Here is an 18,721-nt window from a genome sequence, read left to right as displayed (position 1 = left end):
GTTTTGTCCTCCCCTCAGGCCTCCATGGTACCAGGACTTCTAGGCAATGAGGGTGCGATCTCGGCGCCACACCCAGAGCTCCGGATTATAAGCTTGAATCTGGAAAGGAAAAGAGCCCCCACCAAAGCTGATGACTTTACAGGATATTGAGGGTTTTGAAGTTATGGTTAATTTATTTTCCCATTCCTTAAAATTACTTCACCTTGATTTGGACTTTCTAGTCACCGTGATTCAACATTATACAAATATCTCAACAAATACAATGTTGATTCTATTAACTAAGTTCTGTCAGCTACAAAGGAGGTGATATAGCAAGGTGTAATTATTAGATTTATTTAGCCTGGTGACAAATGAAGTAGCTATATATGGATATCACAACATTATTTCAGCTATTACTCACATGGACGACACATCAGAATCATGTTATATAAAATGTAGGACACATTTTTTCAGATTTTTTTTCAATAAAAATCGAGTATATTTTCCTGTATCAGATAACTAAATTAAGCATTTATAAAGATGCTTTGACAGATAGAATCCTTTTGGTGTCTCTTCCCATCAAATTTGAAAAGTTGATTTTATCAAGAGACAAGCTTTATCATTGTCCCTGATTTGAGTAGAATACTGGTTTAACATTAGGAATATTTCTGCTTGGATCCATCAAGAATACTTAGTAACATGGATAAATGCAAAACTGAGGACTGCACAGGAAGTCCTTCCCTCCCTCCTGAGCTTTCTCCTCCCCAGAGCCCACCTGCAGCCACCCACCTTCCTGTCTCTCCAGTCAGCCCATCCCTCTCCCCCCACAAGCACACACAGCACCACTCACCTCCTCACACTCCTCCTTGGAAACTCCAGTGTTCCAGCCCATGGAGCAGATGAACTGATAGCGCAGTTTGTGGAACAGGGGACGCTGGGCGTAGCTCTTCCCATAGAGGAAACGAAAGATCTCTTGTTTAGGAGCCTGGTTGTCCTCTTCCATGTCATTAGCCAGGTAGCTGGGGAAAGAAACCAGGTTGCTCTTTAGAGGCACAACCAAGAAGGACCTGCCCTTGGAGTCAGCTTCCCAAATGGACTCCCAGAGGACCATCTTCAGACAGGACTGCACCAGCCCTATTAAGTGTTATGGAGGACCACACCTTGGTCCAGAGGACTCTGCCAGACACACACCTTCTGAAGGACTCCAGCCTTTTTCTAGAAAGCATTGAGCAACACAGTTGTGGGAGAGGCCTAAGGGGTGGTTGGACCCATCTTGGAAGAATTTTCAGGGGGTGTGTAGAAAGAGCCACAAATGTGAGAAGACTCCTGTATGAAGAACCAGAGGGGACCACCCTATACTGGACCTGTGTCAGGCTGGGAATTGGGCATCTGTCTTGGAAATCCAGAGGCAGAAAACAGAGCAAGGTTGGTATAGATACAGGAAGGAAGAGCAGTCAGATGTGGCTGCACCTCCAGTCTCTGCCAGGGATAGGAGGTGCCCATGCTTTCCTCCACTCCTCTCAGGTGGGCTTTGTGTTTCCTTGGTTTCCTTGAATCTTTAACAACTGGCCTTTAGGGAGCATGTGTGTTTGCTTTGACTAGGGAAGTGTGGAAAAGAAAAACAAACTGTACTACAGTGCTGTGATCTCGTGTACACGGAGCAAACAGGACAAAGAGGCTAAAAGTCAAAGAAAGGTTAGTGCCCCTCTGCTCCCCTCCTACCCTCCCAGGTAGTGAGTCCTGATTGATGAAGGAGACCAAATACTCACAGGGCCAGAAAGAAGTGGATTCTCTGGTACTGCCAGGAGAAGAGGCCAGCTCGGCTAAAATAAGCTATGACCATAGACAGGAGGTACTGATGGAGAGAGAGGAAGAACACAGAGAGAGGTCACATCCTGGAAGAGGAGGAAAGAGGGGACAGAGGAATGGGAGTCTGGGGTGAAGAGTGCCCCTAAGAGAAGGTCGCCAAGTAAGGAGACCTGCTGGTTTGGGGAAGGACCTGTGACAGTCTGAGCAGTCGGGGGAAGAGGAGGCTTAGTGTGTACTGTAGGATCAGCTCTGAGGGGACCTTTTGAGGAAAGGCATGTAGGTGAGCTGGGTGAGGAGGGTCTTGGGTAAGCTGGAGAATGGGGCGTCCCATGAAGTGTAAAGAGGAGAGGAGCCCCAGCGATAAGGATATAGCTCACTCTGTAGAGTGCTTGCTAGCCTCGAATGCACAAGGCCCTGGGTTCAATCCCTAGCATCACAGATAAAAGGCTGTTGAGCACTGGGGTTGTGGCTCAGTGGTAGAGAGCTTGCCAGCACCTGTGAGGCATTGGATTTGATCCTCAGCACCACGTAAAGATAAAAAATAAAGGTATTCTGTCCATCTACAACTAAAAAAAAAAAACATTTAAAAAAATAAAAGAGGAGAGGTGCCCAAAATCTCAGATAACAATAGCAGAGAGGGGAGGATAGGAATGCAACACCCCAAGCAGAAGCAAGGTCCACCTGTCCTCACTGCATGGAACTGCTAGGCCCTGAAGGGAGATGTTGACAAGTCACAAAGGGTCAGGACTTGGCACATCTTGTTGGTTCTACATGGAGACAGAAGGACCATGGGCTAGAAAGCCCTCCCCTCTCCAGGCTGTGCTGGAGCAGGATCACTGCCCAGTGGAGAACAACCTCACCTTGTCAGACACTCTCAGATTCTTGTCCCAGGCCAGGAATCTTTTGACAACAGGATCCTCTGTGAACAGAACACTGGTGAACCAGAAGGGGCTTCATGGGTGATAGAGAACAGAGAAAAGAATAGGACCTCCATTGGAGAAGGTGTGGGATTGGAGTGCAATAGAGCCCAAAAGAGCCAAATATCCCAGTTGGATAGGAAAAGGACAGGAACATTCCTGGGAAAGCTGCTTTGCCCTGAAACCCCCCAGGGAAACAACTGAGTGAGGGTTGGGGTAAGAGATAGATGTCTGTATGACTAAGAACTTGGATTAAACCGCGAGGGCCCATCATCCCCCAAGAATGCACCACCTCAGAATTAGAGTTACTATGCTATTTTCTCATTTGATGGTCACCCCTCAGGGAGGAGGAAATCTAGTAGAGCCACAGTGTCTGCAATCAGTGAGGATAATTGGAATCAAGCTCTGTGATCCCAAGCAGGGTCATTTTTCATGTGTAATGTAATCATCCATCATCTAAGAGTTTCACAGGGTACATGGGTCCTCAGTCCTTCAGGAATGGGGATCTCAGGGATAGCAGGGCTCTTTGGAAAAGTGCAGAGGCTATAAGTTCCTTCTTTGTGTAAAGAGCAGGATTGAAGGGCGCTACCTGGGTGTCTCCCTACCTAGAAGCCTGTTGAAAACCTCATGGTGTTCTGGTTGCACCAAGTCCATGCGCCGTTTTTTGACTTTCATTTTGAGGCCACACAGTGCCTCCACATCCCAGGGGTGATTTAGCTCACTTTCCACATCCTCTAGCTCATCCTCAGATTCAGTGGAGGACTCTCTCTTTCTCTTTATGCCAGTGGTCTCAGGCAGGAGACCAGATTCTACCCAGGGTGCAGAATCAAAAATCCCCGGGGGATCATCCTCCGAGTCTCCCTCAGATTCTGAGGTCCACTCTCTCTTCCTCGAGGACCGACATGGGAGGCAGGGTTTTACCCACAGAGCTGAGTAAAGGAAGCAGAGTCAAGCTCCTGAATTTGGAACTCATCCTTTCATCCTCTGATCCCAGTTCACCTCCCACACCCCAGACTTCAACTGTTGCCTTCTGAGCTATTGTTCCATCTCTCCCCTTGGCTGGTAGCCATCTTCCCCTGATTCTCTGTATCATTGTCCCATCTCCTTGTTCCTCAAAACTCTTCCTCATTATGGACACTTTCTCTCATGGGTGGAGTGACCCTTTTTACATTCCCTCTACCCACTTCCTGAACTTAGATCTCATCTTCTAGCCCAATTCCTTTCTCTGTAGATTTTCCATCCATGTGGACTTCCTTGTCCCGTGGCCTATTCTGAACTTCAAAAGTGGGCTTCCCACCTTTCCTGACTGCTCTACCCCTTCGTCCTTACCAGTCATCATGTCAAATCAGTTCTCACTCTAGCTCCCTCACCTGATGGACCTGCCACTTCATCATCTACCACCACCCCCAGGTGGGATTGTGAGGTGCTCGGCTGCGAAGGCGATTGCCCACACTGGGAAGGCGATTGCCCAGACTGGGAAGGAGATTGCCCAGACGGGGAGATTTGTTGATCTGCCATAAGTTCTCCAATACTCTGTCTTCCTTCTACAAAACCTAGGTTCTTATTAAGGTAAATCTTTCTTCCAGAATTTGGTTGAATAGGAGTCTGTTTGCTCTTCTCCAAACAGGAGAAATCAGGTGAAGAACAGTGCTGAGAACAAACTGTTGCCCACTGCACTGCCAGTGGTCCACAGAGTCTGTCCCTTCCAATCAGGAAGGTTGGAAGCCTCTGATGTCATCACTCATTCCAACCTGGCAACCAGTTTGAAGGAAAACACCTGTAACTGTCAGACTGGTATGTGCACCTGTCCTAGAGTTCTAGAGGAGATGGTCTCTGCTGTGACTGATCCAAACTCTGTCCACTTTGCCAAACTAACCTATGGGTCTCTGACTCCCTCTTTCACTTCTGTCTGGACCCGGGTTCTTCTCTCCATTGTCAACACAACACATGTTAGATACCCAACCTCTGGGCATTTCCATTTCAGAGTTCAGTGCAGTGGGAGATGAAGGAGTATGGCAAGGAAGAAGGGGGAGGGCAGAAATGACATGACCTCCCAAGAAGGAGCTCAGTATGTACAAAAGAACCCAAGCACACTGAATTATCACTTGAAAACCCTAAAAGGAAACACTCAGTTTAGCAAATCTAATCTGCTAAGTGCCACTGGCCTTCACTGTTTTCAGAAATCTGTTAAGGGGACACACACTCTGCACTTAGGCATGTTTGACACAAGGATTCCTTTTGAGGTCATAAAATCATAGGAAATTGTAAACATGCTCATGGTTTTCCTAGAGTGTCTGCACTATCTGGGAGTCTATGGATCACCTCGGGTTAGCCTCTCAGTTCCAATCAATCTCTCTCCAGTTACATAGCATATTTGGGAGCACAGACATTGCTCTTGACCTGCATATTTCATTGTCACCTATGCACCCTATGGAAAGTCTCACATGTAGAAAAAAGAAACAAATGGGAGATTTTCTGATTGAAGACAGAGAATAATATTTGCTGAGAAGATGGGAAGTGCATGGGATGTGACCCAGCACCCAGTGGAACTGGGGAGCTGCTTCCAAACGTCCTAACTTAGCCTTTTGCTTTACAGCTGGGCATTCAATCCATGTTTTATCTTTCTGTCCACAAAATGTGTTTAAATGTGTAGAAAACTCGCCATGTTAACCATTGTGCTGTGTAGAGGGTGAATTGTCTCAATTACATGCATGTCTCACTTAAAAATGGAGATATATTCCTAAAAATGTGTTATAGGGTGATTCATCATTGTATAAACATCCTAGAGTGCTCTTACACCAACTGAGATGGCTACAATCTCACTGTGCTGTCATACTGTGGGACAAATTCATGTATGTGGTGCATTGTTCCATCGTTGGCCATAACGTCATCATGTGGGGCATGAGCTGTATTATCCATCGGGAGAGCTTTTCCATCACCATAAACAGCCATTCTTCACCCATGAAGCATTAATTCCCACTTCTCCTTCCGCAACTAAAGATGTCTTGTGTAGGAGCCCTGTTATCCTTCTCCATGTCACTAGCTAGGTAGCTGGGGAAAGAAATCAGGATGCTCCTTAGGGGCACAACCAGGAAGGACCTCCATTTGGTGTCCTCATCCTTAAAAAGAATTCAGGCTGACCATCTTAAGACAGGACTACACCATCCCTATCCAGAATTAACCCTTGGTCCGGAGGCCTCTGTTGGACAGACACCTTCTGCAGGGCACCTCTCACACCCTGATGCTACTGAGAAACCCTCTGCCGCACCTGAGGCTGCTTATTGCCAGTGCAGTTGACTCAGTTTCCCCATCACCGTCCTCACCCACTTCCCTTCTGCTTTTTCCAGGTGCTCACATCTGTGTCCCCCATAGGTCAGGACCTGACCCTGGTTTATTTCTCTCCCACCAATTTGTCATCCCTCTCCCACCAATTTGCTAGTGGATGGCTTGGTTTACATTGAGCACTTATTCAAAAAGCTGTTGATAGATCTCCTTCCCCAGGTTCCTATTCCCTGACATGGAGGACCCACTTCATAATGTTTTGTTGAACACATGAATGAATGAATGAAGCTTTATCCATAGCCCAGTGCCTTATGACCACGTCATAGACTAAGTACTATAACATAAACACTTTGCAAGATAAAAAGAAGTCAGCTTAGTATTTTTAAATATTTGGATATTTGGATAAGACCCTGCCTTCCTGAGGTGTTCAGTGCAGCAGGATTAGGGCAAGGGGCAGGGAACATGATACCATCTTATAATGGGCCTTAGCACTGCCAGGCTGCAGAGGGTGACTGATCTGGGAACAAAGCACAGATTTGTTTTGTTTTACAGACAGGGTTTCGCTTTTGTTTTTTTTTTTTTTTTTTTGCACAGCCTGTTGTCCAACTCCTGGGCTCCAGCGATCCTCTTGCCTGAACCTCTGAGTAGCTGAGAGTACAGATGGGTGCCACCCTGCCCAGGTAGGTGTTAGTTTTTAGGCTGACTTTAAGAATAGGTCATTTTTGGGTCTGGGGTTGGGGCTCAGCAGTAGAGCACTCACCAGTACATGTGAGGCCCTGGGTTCGATCCTCAGCACCACATAAAAATAAATAAAATAAAGGTATTGTGTCCAACTACAACTAAAAATAAATATTAAAAAAGAATAGGTCATTTTTAATGAGATACAAATGTATGAAACCAGCTTGACAGGAAATACAAGATAAAGAGGAAAGAGAGGGCATTTAGAAGATAGGTGGTAAAGGAATTTAATGGTGGAAAAATTGTAGAGAGGGCTTAATTCCACATGAGGACTCCATTTTTGGTCTAGAAAGTGATGAGCAACACAGTTGCTAAGGAGGCCTGGGAGGTGGTTGGACCCCATTTTGGAAGGATTTTAGGGAATGCATAGAAAGCCTCAGGCCTAGGAGTCACTGGTAAGAAGGGCCAGCAGGGAGCACATTACAGTGAGCCTATACTATGTAGACAGACCTGAATTGGGCGTCTCTCTTGGGAATCCAGAGGCAGAAGGCAATGCGACATTGGTGCAGGTACAAAGCTGTCAGATGCAGCTGCAGCTCCAGTCTCTGCAGGGATGAGATGTGTCCATTCTTCCTTCCTCTCAGGTGGGCTATATGTGTCCTTTGCTTTCATTGATTTCTTCTAACTGATATTAAGGTAGTTTAAATGTTTGTTTTTACTATAAGTTCAAGAAAACTATGCTATACTGCTGTCATTTCTTCTACCAAGTGCAAACAGGACAAGAAGTTAAAAATCAGAGGACAGGCTAGAGCCCCATTGTTCCACTCCTACCCTCTCAGGTAGTGAATCCTTGTTGCGGGAGTAAAAGTGACAATGGTGACACAAACCACATGTCCAACCCTCCAGGGGACATTTATCTGGGTGCTTTTATGTTTCAGGTAGAGGATGGAAGCCACACTTGGATGTCCAGGAAGCCATGTGGTGAAGAGGGGCAGAGCCAGAACTCCTGGACCCCACCCAGTTCTCGATTCCCACCTTCCGTAGCCCAGATCTGGGAGGCTGCTTCAATCTGGTTTCTGCACTGTGACCTCTAGTTGCCATGTGTCCTTAGGTACCAATTCTGTCCTTTCTGCTTAGGGACACTACTGCCTTGCCCAGCTGTTCTCCTGCTCTGTGGCTTGGAGACTCCTCATCTGGCCAGTGAGCTGTTCTTTCTTTGGTCTGGCTTCTCTCAGCAATTTAAATTTCTAATGATTGACATTTCTTATCTTTTTCCCTCTTTTTGAATTTGTTTCAGAGGGGACAATAAGTCTGGACCCTGTGAATTCCATGTTGGGTAGAAGTGGCAAAAGTTCACCTTTGGCACTCATTCTTTTCCCCCAGGGTTTCACTAGTTCTTTGGATCATGATGGGGAACTTATCAAGGTACAGGGGCATTGACTTTCTAAAGTACAAGTGAAGGTGAAAGGAGAAGACTCAGCCACGTGAGCCTGCCAAGGCAGAGGTGGGCAGAGCTTCCTTGGAAGCCTTCTATTCACATGGACCCCAAGGCTGAGCAAGGGGTTGTCACTCACCAGGATTGCAGCCTGGTTCAGAGGGTCTCTCTCATTGGAGGACTCAAGACCTGCTACAGCCCTTCCCTCTAAGGCCCTGATCATACCTCACCTCCCCACAAAAATATTTCTTCTTTATTTCCTACTGTAGTGATTTTGGTTTCTTTGGGATCCCTATTGCCTTGTCCAACCAGAAGTTTCCAAAACTAAAATTATAACAGTGAAAACATTGTCATTCCCATTCAATTAGAATCTGTGGGGATAGGCCCAAGCACCTGGGCTGTAGTGTTTCTCTATGCGACTCTATGCTGAAAGGCTGGTCCTTGCAAAGCATTTCTATTCACTCTGCCGTCTCTCTAGTATAACTGTCATTGTTGTATCAGACTGCATCCATAGGAGGAAAAGAGAAGTGGAGAGGTAACAGTGGATTCTAGGCAAAACCTAAGAATTTACTTTAGTTTGGAAAATATATCAACATATAGTAAGACCAGCACTGCCTACTTGTAGCCAAAATAATCAAGGCTTTTCATGGTTCACAACAGAAAATTTAGCTGGAACAGAATTTTGATACTTTTGCATAATCATGAATCACTTCAGTATTAGATAAGGTCTTAGCAAATGTCATTGTGGGAAACCAGAGTACAGTTACTAAGAAGCTAAGATAGCTCTGATGTTCTGGGCAATATAATCTTATGGGACCACAAATGGAGGCATGGGCTGTCCCTGACTGAAAGAAACATCATGTGGCATGTGAGTGCATTAGAAAGCTGTCCACTAGAAGAGTGTGTGAACTTCTTGGTTGTTATGGGTGGACCCAACCAGCTCTGTTGGTCACAGTTATCATGAATGGAAACTGGATAAACAGAGCATCCTGGCAATGGTCTTCTACTGTAATAGGACCTGCTTCCTGACCAGCACCACCTTTCACATCAGGAAGAGACTTAGAGGGCAGCTCAGGCCTGTGAAGAAGAAGCCAAGGAACATGCAGGTCTCTTGGAAGGCCTCTGGGACCTCATCCAACTGTGAACATTTATGATTGCCTAATATGGTGGACACTTACTATGCCAGCAAGTTGGATGAACTAAGTTCACTTCATTCATATTTGGTATGGATACATTAGAGTCATGGAAGAGATCAAAGTACAAAGCATACAGACATGCCTGTGCATAAGGTCTAATAGTATATTAAAAGAAAGACTTTAGAGCCCAACTGTGGAAGCAATCCAAAGCCAGTCAATGGATGAATGGATGAATGGACAAAAGATGGAGTCTATCCTCAAATTCAACTATTAGCCCTAAAAAGGAAATGCTGACACATTTCCACCAATATAGGAGCTTAAGATCAGTGCACAAATCAGCCAGACATAGGGACAAATACTCTTGAGTTCATACTATGCAAGACAGATGAGGCACCAAGAATTGTTAAATTCATAGAAAGTAGAATGATGGTCAGCAGGAGCTGTGGGAAGAGAAGTAGGGAGTTTGTGTTTCAAGGCTGCAAAACCTTGTAGGGGTGATTAAAAAAATCTAGAGATAGGAATGTGGTAGTGACTGCACAAGGAAAACCTACAGTCACGCTTCACATGACAAAATTTTAGCCGATGATGGACCAATACATCACATATATGAAAGGGCACCATCACATGATATTCCATAGTGATGTCACAGCCATAGGTGTAAGCGCACTGTATGCCGTGAGTGCACAATGATGAAATCAACTAAACACATCTGGGAAAAAAACCTCCCTCACAAGAGACACATGGTTGTACTTAATGCTGCTGAATTCTACACTTCACAATGGTCACATGTTTTGTTTTGAATATATATTTATTCACAAATTTTGGTGAGAGAGAGACAAAGCATGACTCAGTTACAAAGGTAGAAAGCAGAGGCCTAAGTTAGGAGGTTGGTGAGCAACTCACCAGTTCCTTCAAGTACCATGCACTTTCCCCAGGAGAAAACAATGTCTGGAATTACAGAACTTTCCTGTTGTTGTTGTTGTTGTTTTTTTTTGTATATGTGACATTTTTCTTTAAGGTACATAGTGGTAGTGAAATATGTGTGTCACGACCCATGCTGGGAATCCCAAATTTGCTAAGCAAGTGAGATTAATTGGAATTGAGAGGCAGACTTTTAGTTGACATATAAACTCCCCAAATTATAGACACCATGTGAAGAGTGTGTGAGCACATGCAGTTTTGTATTATAGATCCTCAAAATGTCTCCCAAACTCAAGGATGGCTTAGGATGTGTCCTCAGGACAGATTCCTGAAGACAGTAAAGGCCAGTGACATTTAGCAGAATAGCTTTGAAAACCACGGGTTTTCATTTTTCAGCTGACAATTCAATGTACCTGGTCTTTTGTGTATATTTATTATCTTCCTCTTGACAGGACTTATCATTTCTATTTTCCCTAAGTTTCCTCGATATTCTTCTCCCTCTTGGCCAGACTGAGCTCTCAAATGGTAATGTGCAGAGAGGAGGGACAGACTCCAGGAACCCTTGGCACACATGGGACAAGTTTCTCCTCAGGACTGATCACTGCTGATTTCTCCCCTATCCGGAGAGGCGCATGTTCAACCAGATTGCAGAAGGGTTTGCACAGATCAGAGTCTAGGTTTTGTGGAAGAGAAGCAAGTTTGGGAGAACTCACGACCACTTGTCAACTGTCTGCCAAGCCTGAGGACCAGAATTCCCAGCCTAGCACCTCAGGGTACTGCCTGGAGGTAGTGGTGGATGACAAAGTTACAGGACCATCGGATGAAGGAGCTGGAGCGAGAACAGATTTGAGACCGTGACTGACATGGAAGAAAGGATAGAGAAGTCAGGAAAGGTGGACTACAGAAGCCCAGTTTTGAAGGAGGACAGGACAGGATGTGGGTCAAAGAAGTCCACGTGGAAGGTCAATCTGCGGAGAGAGGAACTGGGTTTGGAGATAAGATCCAAACAGAGGAAAGGGATAGAGGGGATGTAAGCAGGGTCACTCCCCCCAAAAGAGAAAGTTTGTATAATGAGGATAAATTTTTAAAAACGGGGAGATGGGACCATGGAAAGGCGAATCAGGGGCAGATGGTTATCAGCAAAGGTAAAATGGCTGAGGAGAAAGGAAGAGTTCACTGGTTTGGGTTTTCTGGTGGTGGACTGGGCTTAGTGGTGAAAGGCTGGATTCTGAACAGCACCTTTACTTGGGTTTCTTTACTCAGCCTCACCTGCCGCCTCAGCCATCCTGCCAGAAGAAGCAAATGGGTGACCCCTGGATTCAAAGAAGATGAATAGATCTGCCAGAGTTTTCTGACTTGACCCAGAGTGTAGAACCCAGGATTCAGACTGTCTTCTGTCCAGAAAAGAAAAGAGGTGTCGTCTTCAGATTCAGAAGTGGAGGTGGAAATTGTCAGGGTTTTGACTTGACCTGGAAGGTAGGACTCCCAGCCTTCATACTGTCCTCTGTCCAAAAGAGGAAAGAGGAGTCGTCATCTGATTCTGAGGAGGAGGTGGAAGTGGAGTTGTCAGTTTTGTGACTCCACTGAAGGGGTAGATCCCAGTCTTCAGAACCAGTCCTCTATCCTGAAGTGGAAAGAGAAGCAGTCATCAGATCCAGAGAAGCTGGAAGTGGATCTGTCCAAGTTTTCTGACTCCATACAGAGGGTAGAACTTGGGCTTCAACTTCAGTGCTCTGGCCAGAAGAAGAGGACGTGGTCATCAGATTCTGAGGAGGATCTAGAGGATCTGGACCTTGAGCCTAAGCACCTCTGGGTTGTGGAGACACTGTGGGCTGAAGACGAAGCTGAAGAGACAGCGTGTGTACTCAGTGCTACCAGAGCACCGTGAGGTCTTCACCAGGCTGATAGGCAGGGAGACCTCAGTTAGTTCCTTCCAGTGCTTTTTACACTAAACAGGAGCAGGCATATGGGGAGACAGTTGGGGGTTAGGGTAGGGATCAGGCACCTGGGCTCCTGGGTCATGATGCTGATATGTGAGTGATGTTTGTGTCATGGTTAATTCTGATGAAATAACTGGCAGGGACCACAGTGTGAATTAACTCCAGAGTGCTATTTTCTAGCTGTGCTCTGCTCTACAGCAGAATCACCTCAAGTCCTTGCTATGAAGCAGAATTCTGGGCCTGACCTTGGGTGTATGTAATGATTTTTGGAGTGGGGGTCAATAAAGTCTGAGGATCAGAACCAAAAATGAGAGCTGGGGTTGTGGCTGAGTGATAGAGCACTCGCCTGGCATTTGTGAGGTACTGGGTTTGATCCTCAGCACCACATAAAAATAAAATAAACATACTGTGTCCATCTACAACTAAAAAAAAATGGAACTGAAAATGATGGTTCAGGGTGTCAAGAATAAAGGTTGAGATGAAATTGGGATTCTAAATTGGTCTAAGCTCTAGTTAGAACTTACTCACCTTCATGTCTGAGAATTGCATCCATGAAGTCAAACAACCTCTCCTCTTTCTTCCAGATCATTGGGTGAGGAATGTGGTGCATTCTCAGCAGGATATCTCAGGGGACACTGAGAGAGTCATGAGGAAGAGGGGCCTCTTGGACAGATAATCCAGGATCACCCAGAGCCACATAGTTACTGTATCATGCTCATGGGAGCTGGGGGTACACGAGTCCATGAAGGAATGATGAGAAACCAGGGTTCTTTCTCGTTCCATTCATTCCTCAGACATCCCTAAATTTTAGTGTCCTGAATTCAGCTTTTCCCCTGTGGTATTGATATCAAGGTCCTTTTTTATATATATTTAGGTGCCACGGTATTGGACCATTTGAAGGTGTCATGTAGTGACTAAGAATGAAATGGAATTACTTTCAAAACATTTGAACCAGAGGACTAGCGTAGATAATTTTACTACATATCATGAATTTCATTGGTTTATTTTGAACAAGATGGCCATAAAATTATTACTGTCTTTTAATAGTCTTGAGATAGTTGTTATTTTGAAAACATGCTGTTCCTAATAAATTTTCTAATGGGTGTTAAGAGTTTTTTTATAGGTACATAGATATTTTCACTTTTAAGAGAGGTTTTCATCTTTTCAGCTATCATACTTACGTATCTACTATGTTTCCAGATCAGTGGTAATACCCCAAATTCTGAACAATATAAATGTTAAAGTTTAGTCCTCATTATTGAGTTGTGAACTTTGAGCTGCCATTTTTAATGTGCCTTGACCCTTGACACATCTGTCATTTTAAGTTTTTTTTGAGAGAGAGAGAGAGAGAGAGAGAGAGAGAGAGAGAATTTTTTAATATTTATTTATTTTAGTTTTTGGCAGACACAATATCTTTGTTTGTATGTGGTGCTGAGGATCGAACCTGGGCTGCACGCATGCCAGGCGAGCATGCTACCACTTGAGCCATATCCCCAGCCCATACATCTGTCATTTTAAAGAGGGTGTAGGGGCTGGAGCTGCAGCTCAGTGGTAGAGCACCTGCCTTGCATGTGTGAGGCCCTGGGTTTGATCCTCAGCACCACATAAAAATGAATAAATAAAGATATTGTGTCCATCTACAACTAAATAAATATATATTTTTTTAAAAAATTTTAAAAAGAGAGTGTGTGTTTTAATGCTTCATGTGCTGGGCTGGAGATATAGCTCAGTTGGTAGAGCGCTTGCCTTGCATGCACAAGGCTTTGGGTTCAATCCCCAGCACCCCCCCCCCAAATAAAAGTTCATGTGGTATGTGCTTTGAAAGAACATAACATATTTCTTGGGGAAAATTAATAAAGATGAATGTCTTTGCACTTTTATGATGTATGGGATCATGTCAGTCTAGACTGCTTCTTTGCTGTCAAATGACACTGTTATATCACAGGGTTCCAGGTAATTGACCAAATTTATTTCTTGTGGAAAAAAAAATCTTCAATTCTTTTCATGTTGGAAAACAACAGAGAAGGGGGCAGATCTTAAGCTGGAGATTGAAAGCAGGAAACATAGGAAGGCAAATCAGGAGGAGTACAAAGAAGAAAGAAAATTCTTTTTTTAAAAAATATTTTATTTACATTTTAGTTTTCGGCAGACACAACATCTTTGTTTGTATGTGGTGTTGAGGATTGAACCCGGGCCGCACCCATGCCAGGGGAGAGCGCTGCCACTTGAGCCACATCCCCAGCCCCAAGAAAGAAAATTCTAAGGGAACTGTGTAAAAATCCTAAATCTGAAATCAAGGAGAAGTGTCTCGCAGGAGGATGCCTTCCTGGTAATGGTCCAAGGAGGGGGACACACAGGGGAAGATAGAGTTTGTTAGTTGAGTCATTATTAGAGTCTTTTCCACAACCTCTAATTCCAGTTTTACATAACAGAAGGTTGTGAGGAAATAGAAACACACGAAGGAAAATGAAGGGAATGGAGCAGGTTCTAAGAAGAATGAGGTGAGAGGAAGAACTAACGCTCTAAACAGATAGGCACGGAGAGGAAAGAGATACTAGTGCAGTCACAACAACTGTAGAAAGGCATCTTGGGAGATGGGAGCACCAGGGAATATGGGAGCAGTTGGGGAAAGAAGCAGGTGAAGCAACGTATCATCCAGAAGTAAAACAAAGCTAAAGAGAGGTGGCAACAGAGCCAGCGATGAGATGTGAATGGGTTAGAGAGAGAGAAAAAACAATGCTGAGGGGCTGGAAAGGATGACATTTGGAGCTTAAAACTAGATGGATACATTAAAGAGGGGGGTGGAGGTTGAGGGAGTGGAGCAATTGAGAGGGAAAAGTTGCATGAAGAGAGAAGCCAATGAAAACAACCACTGTTGTTGGGTGTGGTGACGCAAGCTTGTAATCACAGTGGTTTGGAAGTCTGAGGCAGTAGGATTGGAAGTTCAAGGACAGCGTCAGCAACTACTGAGTCCTTGTCTTAAAAAATAAAGAGGGCTAGGGGTATGACTCAGTGGCAGAGCACCTCTGGGTTCAGTGTCTAATAAGAACAACCAGCAACAACAATAAACCAGATGGACACTATGCAAAGCAATTCTGATGCCGATAAACTGCACTGAGGTGAAGTGCTACAGATTGAGGCCACAGGCCTCACTATACTGCCCACACTTCAGACACTAGCTGCAACCTCTGGGTTTCCCAGACCACTCATGCCATCCCAGAACTGTCCTCAAGTCCAGGCTGACATGTCCCGGATCTCAAGTTCAGCATGCCTGAAATCCAATTGCTATCACTCTGCAGTATTGACCACATCACCAAAGTAATAAGCAAGCCAGGTGACACATGTTCTACTTATATATTTCATTTCAGGAAAGTCCACAGCCTGCTACAAGAGGTATCAGCAATAGCATGACTTGGTTGTTCCCAATTTCCAGCAGGCAACCCTGAATTTCTTTTCTCCACATTAACACATTCCAGGAAAGGAGAAACACCATCCTGAGGAGGACAGCTAGCTCACCTGGAAACTGATTTTTAATGTGCATCTTCTGAATTCACAAAAACTCCCACCAGCACTATAATTGCTTCCTTTTAGTATCATCACCTCTACAATAAGATGATGATGGTCCCAATCACATACTGTACCATCAGCAGGAAGCAGGGGCTCCGTGGAAAGCACTTCATGCAGTTTTGTGAATACCACACTTATCAGTGGTGTCTATTCCTGGCTTATCACTTTCCAAATTAGTACAGCAAATAAAACACAAGTAAGTCAAAGATTTTCCTTCTCCCCGGGCGGGCTCATCTCCAATCTTATTCCTCCCATCAAAACAAAACAATCCTCTTTTGACCTTAACTCCCTCCACATCTACTGACTAATTCTTCTTTTCCCATTGGGTCAACATTTGTTTAAAAAATTTGTACCCAGATGAAATCCAATTCTTTCACTCTCTTTTAAACCCCTCCAGATCCAGCTAAACAAATCCTCAAGGAGTCCCAGGACTGAATCCCATGGCCAGTTCTGTCCTTGGGCTTGACTATGAACAGTTGATACAGTTCCTCCTCCAACCCCCAGATCTTTTAATTTCCTTAGCTCCTGAAACTTCATGCCTCTGGTCCTCATTCTGGCCTCACTACCAGCCCCACCCAGTCCTACCTTCTGTAGCACTTTGCACATGAAAGAGTCCTGGGCTCAGCCCCTTACCCAACACAGCTTTCCATGCTGACTTCCAGTGCAGGCTGTCCACTGAAGTTCCAACACAAGCCCTGCCCTCTTGCTATCTCTGCTTTACCTCATGCTAACAGCGCCAATTCAAAATGGCTAAAACCCAATTCTGGCTTTTTCTTAAATTTGATTTTTCACCATCTCCCACTCCCAGTTTAATTATAACCTAGTTTTCTTGGTCACTCAGGGAGACTCTGAAGAGCTTTCCACATGGGGGCAGCATGATCAAATTATGGTTTTAGGAGAAATACTCAAGGCAGAAAATGCACTTGAGCCAGTGAAGGAAAGAAGTAGTAGAGAATGGGAGTTTCTGCAAGAGTCCAAAGAAACAAAAACAACCCCCAAAACTGTAATAATGGTAACAAGGAGACAGAGTAAGAGGAAAGGATAACTTTGAATAGAACACCAGCAAACTTTAGCAACTGCCTGTGACAACAGCAAATGGAAGAGCTTAGAAGGATCCCACTTTTCTGGACAGGCTCATAGGCTGCCTCAATGAACAAATAGGGGCAAGAGCAGAAGGCATAGACAGACCAACAAAAACGATTTGGGATCTATTGTATTTATTAGCTTGAGGTATCCTCTGGACATACCCCAGGGAGAGGCTCAGTACCTGGCTGGACAGAGGCATCTGATCCCCGTGGGGGATTGACATAGACTTGGGGTTAAAAGCACAGGACAGTGAGATCAGACAGGAGTAAGGTGGGTGGTGAGCTAACGGCAGAACTCCTCAGATTCACAAGGAGGGCAACAAGACAAATGTGGGACAGAAAATTACAGGGGAGACTGCAGAGTGTCTAAGACAATGATGGGCAATTAGCCCTGGGTGTGCATGTTAGAAATACCCAGTGTACATTAGGTCACGGGCAATCTTCACTAGAACAGGATGAGGGAAGTGGTAGGCACAGAATGGAGACCGTGGGAGGCAAGATAAAATGGGAATGGGAAATGAGGACCCCTCTGCCAGGGATTTCTACTGCACTGTCTGCTGTGCAAGCCAGACCAACCTGCAGAAAGAACTTCTTAGACTCACTTAAGAGAGGCCATTCCTCCAGCAGATCCAGGCCTTATCCTTGCACAGAGCAACAAAATCAATATTTTAGTCACCACAAAGATCATGGGTGCTGAGTCCTTCCTGGGCATTATGCTGTCTACCCAGAGGACAGACAAGTAAGGTTATCAGTGGCAGTGGCTTGTTGGTTGTTATTTAGGAAGGCGATTCCTAATCACATCAAAGAAATATTTAAAATCCAAAAGAAAGGAACATTCTCACTTACGGTCAAGTCAAGGAATGTATAATATTAATAATTACTTGCTCTGAATGCCAAAAAATAGGAGACACACATGTACTCTGGTTTTAGGGATGCTTTAAGGATCATGCTGTCTACACACATGAACAGGACAAGGTCATTGGTTGTTGATCACTATACTGTTTTGAACATATTTTAGACTATTTATTTGCCTCCTAAGGAATACTGTAAGCAAAAGCAGAGAATAAACACATGAATAGAAAAACTCACCAGGGATTTACTCATTCTCTGCTGCTCTTGGAAAACATGGAAGATGTGGAAGCAGGTGCAGACCTGGGGATTGAAAATGCAAGCAGTGTGGTTATGAGTCATCTGGCCTGCCGTGGCAGGGATCTACTGCATAAAAACCCACCCAGAAACCTCCCAGGACACCTCCTGGGAGGCTGTCCCATTAGGTCTTCCCCACCCACATGTCTGTATCGGTGAACAAGTGGGTGTGAGTCTCATGGTGAATGAACTTCAAATCCAAATGAAAACATCTGCCATCATTTAAATGTCAGCTAAAAAAGGAATTCTGCTCTACAGCACTCATCTGTTTTCTAATTATAGAAACTTTGGCTCTGGTGAAAGGAGTATTTTTAAAAATATTTCTTTTAGTTGTAGATAGACAAAATGCCTTTATTTTGTTTATTTATTTTTATGTGGTGCTGAGGATCGAACCCAATGCCTCATACTTACGAGGCAAGCAGCTCTGCCACTGAGCCACAGTCCCAGCCAGAAAGGGGTATTTTATTAAGAAACTTACTGTGACTTAAATGTAATACAGGGGAAGGCATGCTGGCCCGAAAGTGCCCACAAACCAACCGGAGACCTTGGAGAACCACTCCCATCTCAGACCCAATGTCTTCCTCCCTCAAAGGAGGCAGAAAGAGACTTTGCCTTCACTAAGCTGCATGACTCTGCAAGGACAGGCCTCAGCGGGAGTCAGTCAAAGAACTGAGGTGCAGATGGAGGCTGTCGCACACTGGGAGACACTGGAGCTCCGGAGGAAGAAGGGAGAAGGAGCAAGAACGGAGGAGAGAGGCAGAAGTCTCACGGAGGACAGGAGGACAGTGTCCCCTCCTCCCCAGCACACGGTGGCCTTACAGATGTA

The 18,721-nt window shown here is 44.8% G+C and overlaps 2 protein-coding genes and 1 long non-coding RNA gene across 5 annotated transcripts in view; 1 reads left to right on the top strand and 2 right to left on the bottom strand.

Moving 5' to 3' along the window:
- The window catches only part of LOC308652359, a 475,946-nt gene extending 468,596 nt beyond the window's left edge, over positions 1 to 7,350 (top strand). The window contains exons 3-4 of the long non-coding RNA XR_014022771.1: positions 4,333 to 4,499; positions 6,608 to 7,350. This is a non-coding gene — a long non-coding RNA (uncharacterized lncRNA). The remainder of the gene's footprint in view (positions 1 to 4,332; positions 4,500 to 6,607) is intronic.
- The window catches only part of ZNF12 (zinc finger protein 12), a 1,264,586-nt gene that overhangs the window by 636,235 nt on the left and 609,630 nt on the right, over positions 1 to 18,721 (bottom strand). The window contains exons 7-9 of one of the 3 annotated variants that reach the window (XR_014022765.1): positions 17,839 to 17,901; positions 13,279 to 13,319; positions 11,099 to 11,781 (exon numbers count right to left, since the gene is read on the bottom strand). The exons of the other annotated variants lie outside the window; for them this stretch is intronic. The gene's annotated coding sequence lies outside the window, so the exon portion shown is untranslated. Of the gene's footprint in view, positions 1 to 11,098; positions 11,782 to 13,278; positions 13,320 to 17,838; positions 17,902 to 18,721 lie in introns of those variants that run through there. 3 annotated transcript variants of the gene reach the window in all.
- LOC308652260 (speedy protein E4-like) lies at positions 40 to 4,041 on the bottom strand (the record flags this gene model as incomplete). The annotated part of the gene is made up of 6 exons (XM_081300034.1): positions 40 to 99; positions 830 to 998; positions 1,749 to 1,834; positions 2,649 to 2,707; positions 3,311 to 3,514; positions 4,035 to 4,041. The coding sequence occupies 6 exons, from the start codon at positions 4,039 to 4,041 to the stop codon at positions 40 to 42; spliced, it is 585 nt and encodes a 194-aa protein (XP_081156160.1).

Source organism: Spermophilus citellus (assembly GCF_964194105.1).
Source record: "Spermophilus citellus genome assembly, chromosome: 6".
Lineage (NCBI taxonomy): Eukaryota > Metazoa > Chordata > Mammalia > Rodentia > Sciuridae > Spermophilus > Spermophilus citellus.
The sequence above is the reverse complement of the archived record's forward strand: the minus strand, read 5'-3'. Positions and strand labels throughout refer to the sequence as shown.